Raw genomic sequence first — 17343 nt, 5'->3', positions numbered from 1 at the left:
ACCGTTTGCAGCTATAGCAGGTTCCACTCTCTGGGATGGCTTTCCCTGGGGTTTAGGAGTGTGTTTATGGGAATTTTAGGAGCATATTTGTGAGGTCAGACAGTGATGGAAGCCTGGCTTGCAGTCACAGCTCTAATTCATCCCAAAAGATCTTCTATCAGGTTGAGGTCAGGACTCTGTGCAGATCAGTCAAGTTCTTCCACACCAGACTCACTCATCCATGTCTTTATGGGCCTTGCTTTGTGCACTGGTGAGAAGGGGCCATCCCCAAACTGTTCTCACAAAGTTGGGAACATCAAATTGTCCAGTCTCTTGTTATGCTGAAGAATTAAGAATTCCTTTCACTGGAACTAAGAGGCCAACCCCATGCTATATAAATTAGCGACCTGTGTGTACTATGCGCCTCAGCATCTGCTGACCCCGCTTTTACGTGGCCTACCACGTTGTGGTTGACTTGCTGTCATTGCCAATTGTTTCCACTTTATTATAATACCACTAACAGGTGACTGTGGAATATTCAGCAGTGAGGAAATTTCAGGAATAGACTTGTTGCACAGGTGTCATCTCATCAAAGGACCACTCTGGAATTTAGTGAGCTCCTGAGAGCAACCCATTCTTTCACAAATGTTTGTGGAAGCACTCTGCACGCTTCTGTACTTGATTTTATGCACCTGTGACCATGGAAGTGATTGAAACACCTAAATTCAGTGATTTGGATGGGTGAGTGAATACTTCTAGCAGTATAGCATATAAGGCAAATATTCATTTTACTTTTGATGCTGCCTCCACCACCTTTACACTCATAAAGCGTCCAGTGTTTTCTCCTCCTTTTGCTGTAAATGGAACCATAATGAGAAGATGCAAATGCAGATTTAAGCAACTAAAAACAAAAGATGGGGTTTTTTCTTCATCTTCTGTATACAGTCAGTTATTTATACAGTAATATTATCAGCTTTGTCTTTCAAAAAAAAAAGATTTTCCATATGAAATTTGCACAAATGTTACTTTAACAGGATGTGGTCTGTTCATTTCAAGATGAGTATTTTCAGTGCATGGGCTCTGCAGAGTAGCTTTGGATGATTAAAAGGTCAAAATAATCTTCATTTACTGGGCCTTCAGTTAATCCATTGTCTAAAACAATCAGTTTTAGCACCTCTGCCTTCAGCCAACTTTTTTCTGACTGGAGGAGTTAATTGAAAAGGCCTCTGTGGTGACCAGATTGGGAATATCTGCTGTCTTTGACATCATACAGACATCCGAAATCAAGCTTCTAAAGCAGCCTCAGATAGCCTGAAAGAAGGGATTATTTTTATTATTTGAAGCTGCGGTTGAACATATATATGCATCCACCATTGTTAAAGTATAAGTAAATATATATATGTATATATGACAGAAACTAAGGATAAATATGATGGGCCTGCTTTAAATTCTTAAGTACCTTTCTTTGGAAGTAAAAGGCAGGTGAACCTAGACTTCCACAGACTGAGCATTAATGCAGAGTTGCTTGTTGTGTTGAAGCATCTTTGCACTCACTCTTCCCTTCCCACTATCTCAGGTTCCAATCCCTCAACCTGAACATTTCAGTGGATGATTTATGTAGTAGTGTTGCTCTGTGACCTCAAAATCCGCCCCATCCATACCGCACCTGTCACTGCGCCACTGCCTGCATGCTTACTGAAAAGCAAGCCAACCATGCAAAATGGCAATTTTCTACTCACCTAGAGAATAAAAAAAGGATCCAATCCATTCAGAGGCAAAACACGGAAAATTCTATGATATATAGAGCAGGTGCGCGAGGCCTTGGCCCACTGCTAACGAGGGAGCTGAACTGCACGCACCGTTGACCACAACATCTGTCGTTTTCACTGATGCAGAGTTTGGTTTTACCTTTGCAGCACAGTTTGCACGGCAAGAGACAGGAGATGATAAAGTACATAAGATGGATACAGATGGAAGAGACCCGGCCCGATTTCAGTTGGGGGGCACAAAGTTCCCATGCTGTGCCTTGGTAGCATATGATGCATGAGAATCCACCACGAGCAGCAAAGAGTTATGCTTGTCTACCTGGGCCCAAGGTGAGGCCCGGCCTGACCCAGTTCACCATCCCAGGTGGAAACCCTAATGAGCTCATCAGGCCTAACGAAGCTTAACAAGCTTCTAATTGGCAGCGTTATGATGTCCCCGAAGGTCAGAGTGCAGGTTCCTGTGCCAAGAGCAGGAAAGGCTTTCACTTCCTGCCAAGAGCAATCACGTGACTGACTAATATCCCTTTGTGTAAACAAAGTCGGGAAAGGGCAAGAGGAACTTCTTACATAAGCAAAAAGTGGAGTGTGGTAGCTTACAGATAAAAAGTTGTGGTGAGGTTTGAAAACAACGCTGCAGCCTCACAACTGGAAAACAAAGATGTAAAAAAAATATCACCAGTATAAATCATGCTTGACAGTGTAATCTAATACAAGAGAGAATACAGTCACCTATAACTTTACAGATTATAAAATTAAAATCAACATATACAAATTTGCTACCAGTAAATAACAAGCAGTTATAAAAGTTTGATCGGATACAGAAATCTTTTTTTTCCCTTTAACAAAAAAAAAAAACAAAACAAAAAAAAAAGAGCAGAGGCTGCTCAGGTGCCTGACAAACATTTCTGTGGTGAAATGCTGCCACCTACTGGTCACTATGCACAGATACAACTTCAAAAAAATCTGCCCACTGAAAGAAAGAAAAAACAAATTTCCACATTATGGCATAATTAAGATAAAATTCAAACATGCCATCTGCTATATTTAAGAATACAAAACCCCAATAAACAAGAAAATAACCACATCACACAGTTATGAAGACAGAGTGCATGATGTACACGACATATATTTTAACTAATGATGTAACTACAAGGTTAGTGATAAAGACATGGAGGAGGTTTATTGCAGCAATGACAAACCACACAAATAATATCAGAAAATGTACTTTTTTAAAAAATAAAAATAAAAAAAAAAAGAATAAAGAGAAAGTTGTATCTGATAAGCACATACTGCATGTTTCTGTTGGATATTATCATGCAAGTCCTATTAAGATCCATTAAATCCAGACTGGCCAGGAATAAAAGACTGGAATAGCACTAAAATCTATCCAATTTCCCCTGCAACAAAAAAGCATCTGAAACTATATAAAATTACATTTTAAAGTAAAGAGATAATTTAGGAGAATGTAAATACAATGAAATTAACAGTTTAACTCCTAGATTAATTCCAGTGAATGTGAAGGATCTCAAGAAAACAGTGTCCAGCGCAGCAAATATTAACCTTACACGGTATCCTAAAGTATTAGTTAAAGTATAATCTGTATAAAGGGAAAAAAAAGAAAAAAAAAACATGCCACATTGTAGGAGAATGATGAAAGCTTTACAATAGAGATAAACTTGTGTTTAAAAAAAAAAAGTATAGTACAAGTCCGCAGCAGACTGTTTGGTCACTCTGATGTTCCACACAATGTTGTGAGTCGATTCTGTTGGGAAAAATAAAAAGAAATGATGAGAATCAAAGCATATGCAAATATTTCACATCGAAATTTGGCTAAAGCTGCAACAAAACAGTGACGAAAAGCTGACGAAACTGCAAGTAACGCTGTCCTGCTGGAGTTAATTTACCTGTAGCTGCCGAATGCTCCTCATGGCGGCTTCGTCCAGCAGTGACAGATCCACTGAGTCCATCTGACTGGCCAGCAGTTGAATGCTCTGGATCAATATGTTAAGGACACTTGTGTTAGTGATTTAGTTTTTGAGAATTAGCCTTCTAATCAAGAGTTTTGTTAGACAATTAATTACTCAAAAGCCATGAAGTCATCAAATGTAACTAAACAGTCATCAACATAAACACAGTATAAAATCAACACGAAAGCAGAAGACTTGAAGGCCGATTTAATGTATCTTTAAGCTCATTTTCAATAAACCATATATAACAAAGTATTCAATGTTTTATCTTCCTGAAAATAGACATCTAAATTTCTTCAGTAAATATCGTTTCCTCTGCTGCCTTGTTAAAATCATTTCTTAAACAACTGACTGATCAATAGTACCTGAAGCTCTGAGCCTGACTAAATGTGCGCTCACCTCTCCATTCCCAACGGGAACATTGATGACAATATCCTCATTTCCTGCTGCAATGGGAGAGCCGTTGACTGAAATGCTATAGACCCTCTCCTTGTGGCGGGGAACTCTCACTGCGGGGGTCTTAGGAAGCCTGAGGTGAAGTGAGTAATATGAAGCCTTCTTTGTAGGAAATGTCAACATTACAGAGTAAATAGCAGGGGCTGCCAGATTACAGCAAGTCTCCAGTCCCCACACACTTTTTAACACTCAAAGACACTAGATTCACTTACAGCTCTATGAGAGCAGAGATTTTGCTTTAACGAGAAGACTGAGCTTTAATACAATACTTTGAGCATTTGTTTGTCTGTTTGCACATGTTTTCACAGAATCACTATCTATTCAGCATGAACTGTAAATGAATTTGTGCTAGTAAAAATGTCTCAGTACTATGTCCCAGTAATAAATCACTGAATATAAAGACACAACAATGCAGAAGTCTTCAGTGAGCTGCACTGGATAACCACATTCAGCACAGGTTAGATGTCAACCTGTGAGGACGACTGGTGCACTGCTAATGTTATCCACACACCGCAAACTAACCTGACCAGTATGTGAGTCTAGTATCTTATGCACAATATAAATCTGACCCGTCTTCATCTGTGCTCAATTTTGAATCCTTTTTTTAACCGTTTTATAAATACGTTTTCTCCCCTCTCAATCAACTAGAACACTAATTGCCATTGCCAGAAACACCATCTTTAGAGTGACACAGTACTAAGGTGTACCTTGGGTCAAAGCGGGGGGTAATAAGAGGAGTGGGTCCCATCATCAAAGAAGAATCCAGCAAGCTTCTGGCAGGAGTAATCAGGGGGTTCCTGTTTGATCTGAATCCAAACAATGACAATGCGTTAGCATCACATTTGTTAGCCACCAAACTTGCTTCCAAAAGTTTTTAGCAAGGGAGGAAAGAAGAAGAAAAGAAAGAAAGAAAAAGAACAATACAAAAAGTAAAAGAGCTTACCGTCTGATGGTGGAGCTCTGCTTGCTGATCGACAGCGCCTTTGCCCTCTTTGTTTTAGTCGGGGGCTTTCTGGTAGTTCTCCCCTAAATTATAAACAAGCATTTAAAACACCACAAAAGAAGCAAACAGAGGATCCTGCATAACAACAGCTGTATGTAGTTGCTCTCATGTATGACTGTGTGAAAAGCAGTCATTACCTTTTTTGTTGTGCTTGGGACGTTTTCATCCTCAGAGCTCAATGTAGCCCCACCTTTCTTCTTTGATGCTGTGGATTGGACAAAACAAATTGCATTGGCTAAAGGGAAATGGTTTTCTTGTTTCAAGGGAAATGTATAAACTACTTTTAACTCACTTTTCTCAATTGTTTTTAGAAGAGATGTATGATCCTTAGCCACAACACTTTCCACGAGTGCAGCTTCCTCTTTTCTCTATAAATGCAAATATAACTGAGTGTTTATGCAGAACAGAGCATCCTTGCACAAGCATGAAACTTATATATACTTAACGTATATTAAGTATAATTTGAGAAGGCTAATCAACTGACCTTTGCATTATCGAGTTCTGGTGTTTGTGGTTTCTCAGACTCTGCAGAGATGTAAATATTCTTTATTTAATGCTGTTTAAAAACCAAACCCATATACACTATATACAGAGAAGCAGTGCAGATAATACTTTTTAGTAATAAGCTATATATAGCCTGTCAAGGCTAATGAAATTCATTCAAGATCAAATGCACAGATTTTTGAAAACGTACAATTAGCTTTTTTAAAAATAGGAAGCAGAATGCTGTAATGCTCCAATGTGGCTCAAGAGCATTTCTTCTTTATAGATTTGGGATTTGTTAGTCAATAAACTATGTTTACTTACTCCAATGCTCCAACCAGTTCATTTGTCTGACAGCCTTGGGGAGCTTAATTATTGCCATGTTGTAGCTGTTGTCAACATCTTTCAACAGCTGGTTTATCTTCTCTTTCAGCTGTCCAACTCTAGTCTTCACTGCAGAAACACAAATGTTGAGTTCCGCTTCAGTTATACATTGTCAATTCAGCTTAAGTTATACAGTGTCAGGGTGGGGTGGATGGATGTTAGTATCAGTGGTGATTTGTGGCAGTAGGTTAGCAGCAAGAGTGAAGGTAAGATTTCCATTGGTAGTGACCAGAAAGGACAGATTAGAAATTAGTACATGTGAAGGATGGTTGAAGTTGAGTGGTTTGGAGACAAAGTTAGAGAGGCAGGGCTAAGATGTCATAAACATGTGCAAAGGAGGGATAGTGGAAATACTGGACAAAGGATGTTGAATATTGAGCTCCAAAGCTGGAGGAAAAGTAGAAAAGGTTCATGGATGCAGTGAAGGAGGACGCTCGGAGGGTTGGTAAGACAGAGGAGGATGCTAAGGATATAATGAGCTGCAAGAAAATGTTCCCCTGTGGCGACTCCTAAAGTGAGCAACCGAAAAAAGAACAGGGAGTATTTCTGTAGCATTTCTATGGTGAGTTTAAAAAAATAGTAATAATAATCACCCTCGCTGTCAAAATCCTCCAGAAAAGCTTCCAGTTTTGCCGTCTTGGGGTTATTCTTGCGTTGTTTGGTGGTCCTTTTCCTGGGAGCCATTTCTGACGGACACGGAGTATATTAGTATATTACAATATACCCTAGTACAGTACAGTGTAGTGCAGTATAGTGTGGTATATTAACACCCCATAGACACCATGAAATATTAACATTGTGACCTTAATCGGGAACAAAAGAAAGCAAAAACAAAAGATCAGCCTACATGCGGCTAACTGTTGGTGAAGCTAACGTTAGCGAGTAGCTTTAGCTGAGTTAACGCTTATTTTCTGACCTTATTTTCGACAGCTGTGTTTACACCTACCAATGTGTGTTATGGTATTTTAAATAACTTTCCCGAGATGTATTTACATAGATTTTTTAAGTATATATCATTACCTAAATGTGTTTTTCCTGTTCGTCCTCGACACTCGCCTTCCTTCCTTCACAAAGCCGTTTTCAAATCTTCGCGCGGGGAGGAGCCAACACACCAGATCAGCCAATTAGGACGCGCATGTGCCTTGCGTCGCAACAACTTTGTTTTCAGCCAATCGTAGCGCCGAACGTCAGTGTTTACATCAAGAGAACGGAAATGGTTCAGGCAACATGGTAGAAATGTGATGTTCTGTTGCTGCGGGAAGAATCATTTAAAAGTCATTTTTCATAAAGTCGCCTTCATGAAAAATAAGACATAAATCTGACTTAATGTATTTCGTATTTTTCCCTTTTCCCTCCCACCTAAGTACTGAAATCGTTTGCTGAAATGTCCACGCTTGCGGTAGCTACGCTTCATCAGGCTCTGAGGAAAAGCTTCGCGACACTTGAAAGCAACCAAAAAGTATGGAAGAGTGTTTTAGCCGAGTGCAGCCCTCTGATGGTGTCTCTCGGGAATTTGGCGGAGCAGTCGAGAGCACTGTCCAACGTGCAGATCTCCAACACACCGCTCAGAGGTTTTCCTGACCTGGAGGAGAGACTCCGCTTTAAGCTCCTTGAAGCAACGGATATAGTGCTGGGAAAACTCAACGAGAAGATGTGAGTAAATCGGCTTTTATATCTGATAAGGATGCTGCGTTATTGGTATTCACATCAAATTATGTATGTTCAATGGGACAGGAGTACAGCTACATCCTTCTTAGTAATAAAGATCCGTTTATTCTTTAGTAAGTACCTTATTAGTACCAGTTTGCAGAAGCTGCTCAGAGTATGCTTAAAGTATATATTATACTATAATTTTTTTATCTCACCCTCCCTTCTTTCCTTTCCTCTTTCTTTCAGGTCTTCCCTCCAGTCTGCGAGAGATGCTATCAGTAACCAGGTTGCTTCAATCCTTCATCTGTATGAGCAGAACGCACACAGTTTAGATCTGCTTGCAGTAACTGAGCGATCAACCACCACCCCGTCGGTCGCTGACATGCTCGAGTGGCTTCAGGATGCTGAGCGTCACTATCGGCAACAGTATCCTTTTCTCTCTTCAGTTTTGGATGTTTATGTTATATTCTGGTATTTTTGTTCCCTCAACTCTTGTGTTCAGATTCCTGAGGAGGAAAACTCTGCTTCAAACACTGAGAGCAGATGACCTCTCTCTTCTGGAATCTGCTCCCCAAAGGTGGAACTCCTTGGAGTCTCCCAGTGCTGAGGACCACATCACAGGTAAAATGTATATGACTAGTATGTCTGTGAAGGTTCTCAGTCATCCACTTCATTGTAGTCTAAGGAGCTTGGAAAGAAAAGCGTCTGGACCTCTTTAAGTTGCTTTGCCCCTCTTTAGGGGGATACTCCCACTGGGTTTAAATCTGGGACTCTCCACCATTTGACCCTTAGAACTGAAGAAGCTTCTCGGATGAGAGGTGAAACGTCTTCAAGCAACTTAACGAAGTCCAGACGCTTTTCTTTCCAAGCTCCTTACATTATATGACTAGTACTTCACCATACCATTCAGTTCACATCTATAATTAATGCTGTATGATGGACTAGTTCTTTCAACATAGAAAGAAGCTGAAGATGTTTATAAATGTACTTAAATCCAGAACAACACAAGTACTGACAGACTGTCATCTAGTATATATCTAAAGTCATGTAAAGATTTGAAAACAATAGATTAGAAAACAACTGTAAAAACATAATTCAGGGAAATATTATGTCACGGCTTTAAACTTTCCCGTTACACTACAGGGCGTCTTTAAATATTCTTTTTCTGTCACTTATAATCAATCATAAAGTGACCTACCTTTATGGCCAGTATTCATAACACTTTTAAAATTCAGCTCAAGTAGCAAAATTTAACTTGATATAATTTCACTTTTAATAATTGAGTACACATTGGCCAGAGATCAGTGCTTTGATGGATCTAGAAGTGACCGTTATTTATTAAACGAATTATCTTTCTCTCTTTTCTTTTCAGATACACTTTGCAAAGTGTCTTTCTTTGTGGAGTCGCAGTGAAGATTGTTAAGGACTTACCTAATCGTGAATATAATTGAATTTTAATGAAGACAATGAGAAGAAAGAGATCCGCAAGAATGACTGAATCTAACTCCACATTGACTTGAACCGATGCACACAAATGTCGCTTGGAAGGACAACGGTGCAGTGAAAGCTCCTGGTTCAAACCTCCTGGTCAACTGTTGGTTTTTGTGTGGAGCTTGCATGTTATTCCTGAGCCTGCAGGGCTTCCATTGGCTTCTTCCCACAGTCCAAAAACACAAACTTGTATGTAAATTGGATGCCTGGATGTGAAAGTATGAATAGTTCTGTCTCCCCTGATGAACTGTTAAGCCCAGATACGATCAGCAATTAAAAATGGATGAGTGGACTTAAACTGCTTCTAGATCTATTTTGAAGGGAAACCAGGGTGGCCTAAAAACTACAAATAAGTATTTACAAATAATGGGGCCAATGTAAACTATTGATTTATCTTGAATTCAGTTTGGATGGATTGAAATGTTTAATCCAGTACCTATGAGAATTTTGAGCACAAATACATCTATATATTTATTGCACAACAGAACTGCATCTTTAAGGCCTCATTATTTTTAGAACATGCTTGACTCTTATTGGTACTACAGTTCAGAAGAGTATATCAGCAGGTGTCCAAATCATAGTTAACCTACTTCAAATACAGCAGTGCAAGTAGTACTGCTCATTCTTACATGAACTTCTCTTTCACTGTGTAGTTCTCTCACAAGTTTGGTCTTAAATTTTGTTTTTAAAGGTCTCATAAACCTAAGATTAGTGTTAGGGATGGGTTTTTCTTTAGTCAGAGGCTAAATAGACCTGAGAGGTCAACAAGGATTGGTGGCTCGACAAATCTAAAACTCCACTTGGAAATAATGGTTATCGCTGGTTCAGGGGTCATGTGACTCTTCTTCAGTGTGGCCTACTCCAGAGACTTTAACGAATGAAGATGATGTTAAAATGGTGATTAAAAATTTATAAGGAAGATAAAAATAAGGTAAAAGCAATAGTTTTAAAAGTAAGACCGAAAATTATTGCTGCTGAAAACAGTTAATTGTGTGATTTACATGAATTATTTATTATTGTATGGCTTAGTGCGCCCTTGATGCATTGAGCCATAACTCACAACTCGTGCTGTTCATTTCTAAGGTGACGGCTGCACATCAGAGCTCTGAGACTTTAAAATGGATCCATTTAAAGATTAAATGTTATTGTCCCACATCCTAATGAAGGAGACGCAGAAATCACTATAGTTTCTCAGCAGGTGAAAGTGAAATTAAATGTATTGATTGAACAGGAATTCTTGGTGTTGTGTAAAGCGCTTTGAGTGCTCAGAAGAGTAGAAAAGCGCTATATAAGAACCAGTCCATTTGGTGTGTGTGCTTATTTATTAGCTACAAAACTAGCAGTGTAAAAGAGACTCAAGAGCAGAATAATATCAAGTATAACAAAATGTATGTATTTTCTGCATCACCAAATTAATCCATGTACATTCCCATGAGTATATAGCACTTGATTTAGTGGTTTTAGTAAGGTACGGCTTAACAACTTGCACATATAAAAAGTATTCTCCTACATAGTCTAATTTAAAGATAAGCAAAAACATGATACTTTCTTTTAAACCAGTATACATACTTCATTACTGTACTTAAGTAGAACTTTGAGGCATCTGTACTTTTCTTACAACTTTTTACTTTTACTCACTACATTTTTAAACATATATTTTCGAATTTGGATTAACGGATCTGACGGGGGTTATTATTTCACAGTATTTCATCATCTAGCTAGCCCTACAGAAAACAAGCAGGTAATTTTAAATTCAGAGTTTCTATCAGCTCAGCAAACACACAAACCGTTTGTGTCTCCAGTTTGCGGCACAGTGTGTTGCTAGCTAAAGGTCCAGCTGCTGTATTTGATGGAGAGAAACGAAAGAAAGCTAACTTGGCTCAGAGATGGATAGAGGTAAGAAAGACGACACGAGAGGAAGAAAATAGGTTAGAGTTAAAGGTAAGGAATGCTCAGTGGGGTTTGATACACTGGAAATGTAAAGCTTGCATGTAAGTCCTTGTGTTTTTAAATCAGATATTGGGTCTGTACGTGTGGCATTGTGTGTTTTTCGTATTGTGAAACATGCTGCAAAACAAAACGGAGGTAGACCGTGTTATTTAAGGTTCGGTCAGCTTTGCATAAGAATAGCTGGTAGAAATATTCCTCGAGGAGCTATTTTTACCTTTTTACTTTAAATACATTTCAGAGCTGGTACTTTTTCACTTTTAGAAGTTTAATCGGTGCTTCAACTTTTACGGGAGTTTTTTTCAACACTAGTAGGTGTACTTCTACTTAAATACAGAATGTCTGTACTTTTTTTGGGTTTGTCATATGCATGTCGACAGAGTGACCCTAAATAGAACAAAAGTCCAGCACACACAAAGAAAAGCGACTACTTCAAAATACTTTAAGCACACTTTGCCAGATTTTTTTTTTAATTTCACAATTTTCTGACTTAAGTAATCACTGCAATCTTCAAAACACAAGCCATCATTAAAGCCATCATCAAGTCATACTGTTACAGCAAAGACTAAAGGCTGTCTTCAGGCACTGCTATGACTCAGAGAACAGAAAACATCAAATCTCAATGTACTGAAGACAAACATGACAAAGAGATATACAAAATACATATTCATAAATATATGTTTGAATTTATACCTTAAAATTCATGATCTTTGTATCATTTTTAAGAGTATCAGCTCTTCTTTCCTTCTTCCTTTCCTACACATACTCCTTCAGTGGTAAATTATTAGAAGTGATAGGCTTTGGGAAATCTGGTGCTGTCGCAGGTGAATTTGCAAAACTCCGCCCTATGTAGCCCCTCCGGTACCTGCCGCCCCTCTCCATGAGCGGGCAGGTGCTGCTCAACACAGCTCCGCTGATCATGAGAATAACTGCAGCCGCCCAGCCCAAATAAATAGCCTGGCCCAGCTCTCTTTTGTGCATCACAGGCACGTTGGGGTTGTAGAAATCCTGGATGACTGTATTGGCAGTCCAGGAAACTGGAATTAATACGCACAGGCCTGTCAAAATGAAGAGAACTCCACCTGAGAGCGCTATACCCGCCTTGGCCTGGCGATCGTCCCCGGCACAAGTGGTGCACTTCATGCCGCAGCAGGACACGGTGCAGGAGAGCCAGCCCATGAAGATGGCCAGACACATAAGAGCACGGGCTGCCTGGATGTCGGGAGGCAAAGCCAGCATGGAGTCATAAGTCTTACACTGCATGTGACCCGTGGTCTGGTAGATGCAGTTCATCCAGATCCCTTCCCACTTGATCTCTGAGGTCAGGATGTTGCTGCCTATGAAGGCTGAGACCTTCCACTGAGGCAAGGCTGTGACAGCGATCGCCATGATCCAGCCGGTCACCGCACAGGTGAAGCTGATCAGCTGCATCCCGGTGTTCACCATGATGAAAAAACTGGATGTGAAGCTACTTCGAAATGTTTAATTTGTTCTCTGTCTTTAGCTTCTTTGACAAGATCTTTTCCTTATTATCAGTATTCCAAGTTGTTTTTTTATTTAAGTGTTCTTCTGTTTTCCTTTTGTTGTTTGGCCAAGTGTCTTATGGTCTTTGCCCTAACGTCACTTTGTCAAAGTCATGTTCTTCTCTTTTTCTTTTCCTTCTCAACATCTGCTCACAGTTTCCACTTCCACGCGTCTCAGTGCGCCGAGTTATCCAGAAGTAATCGCTTGCTTTCCCTCAACAGATACCCAGCTTTTCAGGGGATCAGAGGCTCGCGCACTTTCTCCTCCTTTTCAAGTTTGAGTCGGTGCATTATTGAGGAGCCAATACCTGTGCAGCCACCTGTGGCAGCCTGCAGATGTGGGATCAATCAGGCTTTATAATGCAGGACCGGTGGAAGAGAGAGATCTCTGCCAGGAGTTTTCTTTTCTTTTCAGTGGAAGAGCTTCTTTTTTCCTTGAACTCGGGACTCCTGAGCTGCTGTTTACTTCAGTGTCACTCTTGGTTTTGGTGTAGCCTTACCTAGATGGATCAGACTGATATAACCTGATACCTGAATCCGAGGCTACTGATGATGCTATGAGTGTATCCTTTCACAGGAGGTTGAATATAGTGACTCTCAATTACACAGAATAAAACAGCGTAGCTTGTTACCTCCTGATCATCGAAAGCCAGTTTCTACTCCTTATGCTTCCAGAAGGATGGACAAAATATGAACCGTGATCAACCTAAAGAGGGTACTCCAGCCTCCTTTTTCCTCCAAAGAATCCCAAATCCACATTAAGCCTCAAGGCAACGGGTTTTTGTAATCTTCGTCCTCTGAAAGAACAGCTTTCCTGTAGAAAACAACCTGCAGAATTTATCTTCAGACACCGCTGCTGTTGCCAGCTGAAGTGTCTCTTAGCTGACAATATATGGCGCTGGGGTCCAAGCCTTGATGAGGCCACTTCAGGCTTCAGCTGCTGCACAGCTTCACCCTCCCCCAGCCACTTCCTTTAGTAGCAGTGCAGCCCAGATGGGTCAGTCCAGATCTAACAAGGGTATAAATAAGAAATCAGGCGTGCAAAGTCAGACTTCTGGGTAAGTGGAGCATAAGATCCCTCCCCCTTACCTTCATCCCCTCTGATATACAACCTGTGGAAAGCACCACTGAACCCCAGGAAAAAAAAACAGGCGAGTGGGAGGGAGAGGGCGAAAGAGGGTGAGACAACAAAAGGGAGGGAGGCATGGGCAAACTCAGGATGGAGCGGTGTCTGTAGGTGGATCAGCTAACACAAAGACAACATGGGGTGGGCTCCTACAATGGGGATTACAAACTCTATTGCTCCATACCACACGTAATTACGTGAATTTTAAAGAAAACAACACAAAAATAGCTTTCACTTGCCTCTTTTTGTCTGCAGTGAAAGGGCGAAGCAGCTTTTCATAGTTTTATTTTTTTGACTGTGGATAAAATGTTGTGAGGCTACACAAAAAATAAATAAATGAATGAATAAGAGATCACAATTTGTTTGGGGTTTATTTTCAAATTCACTTAACTGCAATTTCTTACTAAACACTTTCATGTTTTTCAGTTAGATAGACACAGACTACTGAAACATTAACAAGCTGAAATACCAACTGCAGTTATTATGGTGAATTGTTTGACACATAAATAGCTGGGGGCAGTGTAACAGAAGGATCTGACAGCAGGTCTTTGTTTTCATTTCAACATATTTTCCACCCAAGAAAGAATCCTTATTCTCTCTGCATTTGGCCTTAGTGGTGTGTTGCGCTGATGAATTAAATATCGTGGCATCAAGATCTGTGGTTCAGGTTTCCTTTCTTCTGTAGCCTCCGCTCGCCTTGGTAACAGTGGTCATGACAACCAGTCGGGACACAGGAAATGCAGAGGAGACAGATGATACACAAAGGGGGGCAGAGGAAGGTGGCGCATACCGCTAATGGCGAGTCACAGTGAACAGATAAACAGACAGATGTAAGTGTGTGTTTGGGTTTTCCTTTAAGGGAGCAGGCGGCAGTGAAATTACTCTAAACTTAAATCTTAAATACACAAAGGAAAGACAAATACTTTAGAGCTTAAATTTTTAAAATATGGTCTAATGGTGGAATGCTTCAAGTCCTAGCTTGGGACTTTTTAAGCAACCAGTTCACTGTCCCAGCTTGATTGCTTGCGTTACAGGTTGCATTTGCTGACTGCTGACCTCTTTACCTGAAGTGCACAAACATAACAGGCAGCCACCTGGTTATTTGACCAATTCCTTTTTAGTAAATGTTGTGTTATTGTTTTTTCAGTATATAGTAATGCATCTTAAAAAAAATTTGAATATCATGAAAAAGTTTAATTCTTTCAACAATTTTCTTCAAAAAGGGAAACACTGATATAGTCTTTATTCATTGCATGCCTTTAAAGCCTGCTAAGGTGTTGTTGAAGGTTGATTTGATAGCTGCCTTCAGCTCATCTGTATTTTTCTCATCTTCCTCTTGACAATAATACATAGACTCTCTGTGTGGGTTGGTCAGGTGAGTCAACCACAGTAATCACTTGAGATTTATAATAGTTGTCACTGTGGGCAGTGCTAGGTCCTGCTGGAAAAGGAAATCAGCATTCCCATAAAGCTTGACAGCAGGTGGAAGCATAAAGTGCTATAAAATCTCCTGGTAGACAACTGCATTGACTTTTTGATAAAACACAGTGGACCAATCAACCACCAAAACCCACCAGCACTTGATACACAGACCGCACTCTCCACTTTTCCTCCAGAAAAGTGTGGGCGATCGTGGCTCAAGAGTTGGCAGTTCATCTTGTAATCGGAAGGTTGCCGGTTTGAGCCCCCGCTCGGATAGTCTCGGTTGTTGTGTCCTTGGGCAAGACACTTCACCTACTGCCTACTGGTGTTGGCCAGAGGAGCCCATGGTGCGATATGGCAGCCTCGCTTCTGTCAGTCTGCCCCAGGGTAGCTGTGGCTACAACTGTAGCTTGCCTACATCAGTGTGTGAATGTGAGAGTGAATGAACAGTGGAATTGTAAAGAACTTCGAGGGTCTCAAAAAGCGCTATATAAATGCAATCCATTATTATTAGAAAAGGACTTGATTTCCAAATGTAGTTCAAAACGTACTTTTATCTGAAAAGAGGACCACAGAGTAGTAGTCCACTTTTTCCACTTAGCATAACACACTCAGCATGACACCAGCCTCCATTCACTCCTTGTGAAGTTCTTGAATCAACTTTTCCTGACAGTCCTCTCAAGTCTGTGGCCATGCTCTTTGTCTCCCTCATACTTTTCCCTTCAGCCAACTTTATTATTTACACACCTCCATACAGCCGGCCTTTTCAGCAAGACCTGTGGCTTATCCTCCTATTAGAGAACATCAATAATAGACATCTAGACAACCATCAAGTAAGCAGTCTTCCCTCTGATTGTGTTTGCAGGTATTGAATTAGACCAAGACAAACATATGTGAATAGTTTGTTCTTTAAATTTAAACTGGATTTCTGATTTTCATGAGCTACAGGCATAGTCATCACAACAACAAAAAAGTCATGATAATGCTTGCATCATCTATAATGAATATAAAATATAGTTAAGTTTGTAGTTAAAGGTTTTATAGTTAAAGTAAAAAAAAAAAAGTATTTACAATAAAGGACAAAGTGTCACATTTTTTGACAATGAAATCATTAAGAGAAAATATCCTATTTATACTGTTAAATATGCCCCTACAACAATTTCCATTAATATTTGGACCCTTTTCTGTATTGTACAGCATGTATTTTTGTTTGTTTGTTTTTTTGTCCATCCATCCATCCGCTTCCGCTTATCCTTTTCAGGGTCGCGGGGGGCGCTGGAGCCTATCCCAGCTGTCATAGGGCGAGAGGCGGGGTACACCCTGGACAGGTCGCCAGTCTGTCGCAGGGCCAACACACAGAGACAGACAACCATTCACACTCACTTTCACACCTAGTGGCAATTTGGATTATCCAATTAACCTATCCCCACAAGCTGCATGTCTTTGGACGGTGGGAGGAAGCCGGAGTACCCGGAGGGAACCCACGCAAACACGGGGAGAACATGCAAACTCCACACAGAAAGACCTCGGCCTGATGGTGGAATTGAAGTCAGGACCTTCTTGCTGTGCGGCAACAGTGCTAACCACCGTGCCACCGATCTTTATACTGTTAAATATGCCCCTACAACAATTTCCATTAATATTTGGACCCTTTTCTGTATTGTACAGCATGTTTTTTTGTTGTTGAAAAAAATAAAAATTTATCCCATTACTTGCACTACATTCTTAAACTTTCAATTTCCAAAACTGCATTCTATTAAAAAAATTAAAACAAAAATCCAATATACTTTGACTACTCAGCTAACATTTCAAGTCACTGTTTACATACAGGACCCCATCCCTACACGCTTGCCAGGACTACCAACTTAACACTTGTTTTACTAAAGCTTGATTGAAGAAGAAAAAAAAAAAAAAAAAAAAAAAAAAAATTAAATGTGTTCAGATTTCTTCAGGCTACTTAAGACAGAAGATATCTGATATTGTTACACTATTCAGCTGTTCTTCGAATGCATCCAAGGACAGGAACAGCTTACATCATTAATATTTTACCAAGTGCCATCATCCTGTAATCTGATTTACTTTGCTAAAGAATGCCATCTAGTGACAATAAATGCATATGTAGGCTTTGGTGTCAAGTGCAGATCTA

At 40.0% G+C, this 17343-nt stretch overlaps 3 protein-coding genes across 3 annotated transcripts; 1 reads left to right on the top strand and 2 right to left on the bottom strand.

Moving 5' to 3' along the window:
- Positions 1-2447: 2447 nt before the first annotated feature.
- cdca8 (cell division cycle associated 8) lies at positions 2448-7144 on the bottom strand. Its single transcript, XM_006794347.2, has 11 exons — positions 7059-7144; positions 6632-6724; positions 5979-6107; positions 5656-5696; positions 5464-5539; positions 5309-5376; positions 5112-5194; positions 4876-4974; positions 4112-4241; positions 3650-3736; positions 2448-3507 (listed from the first exon to the last, which is right to left on the bottom strand). The coding sequence occupies exons 2-11, from the start codon at positions 6720-6722 to the stop codon at positions 3472-3474; spliced, it is 840 nt and encodes a 279-aa protein (XP_006794410.1). The 5' UTR covers positions 6723-6724; positions 7059-7144; the 3' UTR covers positions 2448-3471.
- A 105-nt stretch (positions 7145-7249) lies between these two features.
- airim (AFG2 interacting ribosome maturation factor) lies at positions 7250-10413 on the top strand. Its single transcript, XM_006794348.3, has 4 exons — positions 7250-7691; positions 7935-8114; positions 8191-8309; positions 9061-10413. Exons 1-4 carry the CDS (start codon positions 7423-7425, stop codon positions 9099-9101), a joined length of 609 nt encoding a protein of 202 aa, XP_006794411.1. The 5' UTR covers positions 7250-7422; the 3' UTR covers positions 9102-10413.
- Positions 10414-11571: 1158 nt separating this feature from the next.
- cldn35 (claudin 35) lies at positions 11572-13713 on the bottom strand. The gene has a single exon (XM_006794349.3). The coding sequence runs from the start codon at positions 12570-12572 to the stop codon at positions 11883-11885; it is 690 nt and encodes a 229-aa protein (XP_006794412.1). The 5' UTR covers positions 12573-13713; the 3' UTR covers positions 11572-11882.
- Between the last annotated feature and the right edge of the window lie 3630 nt (positions 13714-17343).

Source organism: Neolamprologus brichardi, chromosome 22, assembly GCF_056152115.1.
Source record: "Neolamprologus brichardi isolate AB-2024 chromosome 22, ASM5615211v1, whole genome shotgun sequence".
Classification (NCBI taxonomy): Eukaryota; Metazoa; Chordata; class Actinopteri; order Cichliformes; family Cichlidae; genus Neolamprologus; species Neolamprologus brichardi.
Note: the sequence above shows the minus strand (reverse complement) of the source record. Positions and strands in the feature narration are given on the sequence as shown.

Coding starts and splice junctions, on each gene's coding strand:
- cdca8 (XM_006794347.2), bottom strand. CDS start 6,722: ATGGCTCCCAGGAAAAGGACCACCAAACAACGCAAGAATAACCCCAAG. Junction 5,377..5,463: donor TCTAAAAACAATTGAGAAAA/GTGAGTTAAAAG, acceptor TCCAATCCACAG/CATCAAAGAAGAAAGGTGGG. Junction 4,242..4,875: donor ACCCCCCGCTTTGACCCAAG/GTACACCTTAGT, acceptor ACTTCACCTCAG/GCTTCCTAAGACCCCCGCAG.
- airim (XM_006794348.3), top strand. CDS start 7,423: ATGTCCACGCTTGCGGTAGCTACGCTTCATCAGGCTCTGAGGAAAAGC. Junction 7,692..7,934: donor GGAAAACTCAACGAGAAGAT/GTGAGTAAATCG, acceptor TCTTTCTTTCAG/GTCTTCCCTCCAGTCTGCGA. Junction 8,310..9,060: donor TGCTGAGGACCACATCACAG/GTAAAATGTATA, acceptor TTTTCTTTTCAG/ATACACTTTGCAAAGTGTCT.
- cldn35 (XM_006794349.3), bottom strand. CDS start 12,572: ATGGTGAACACCGGGATGCAGCTGATCAGCTTCACCTGTGCGGTGACC.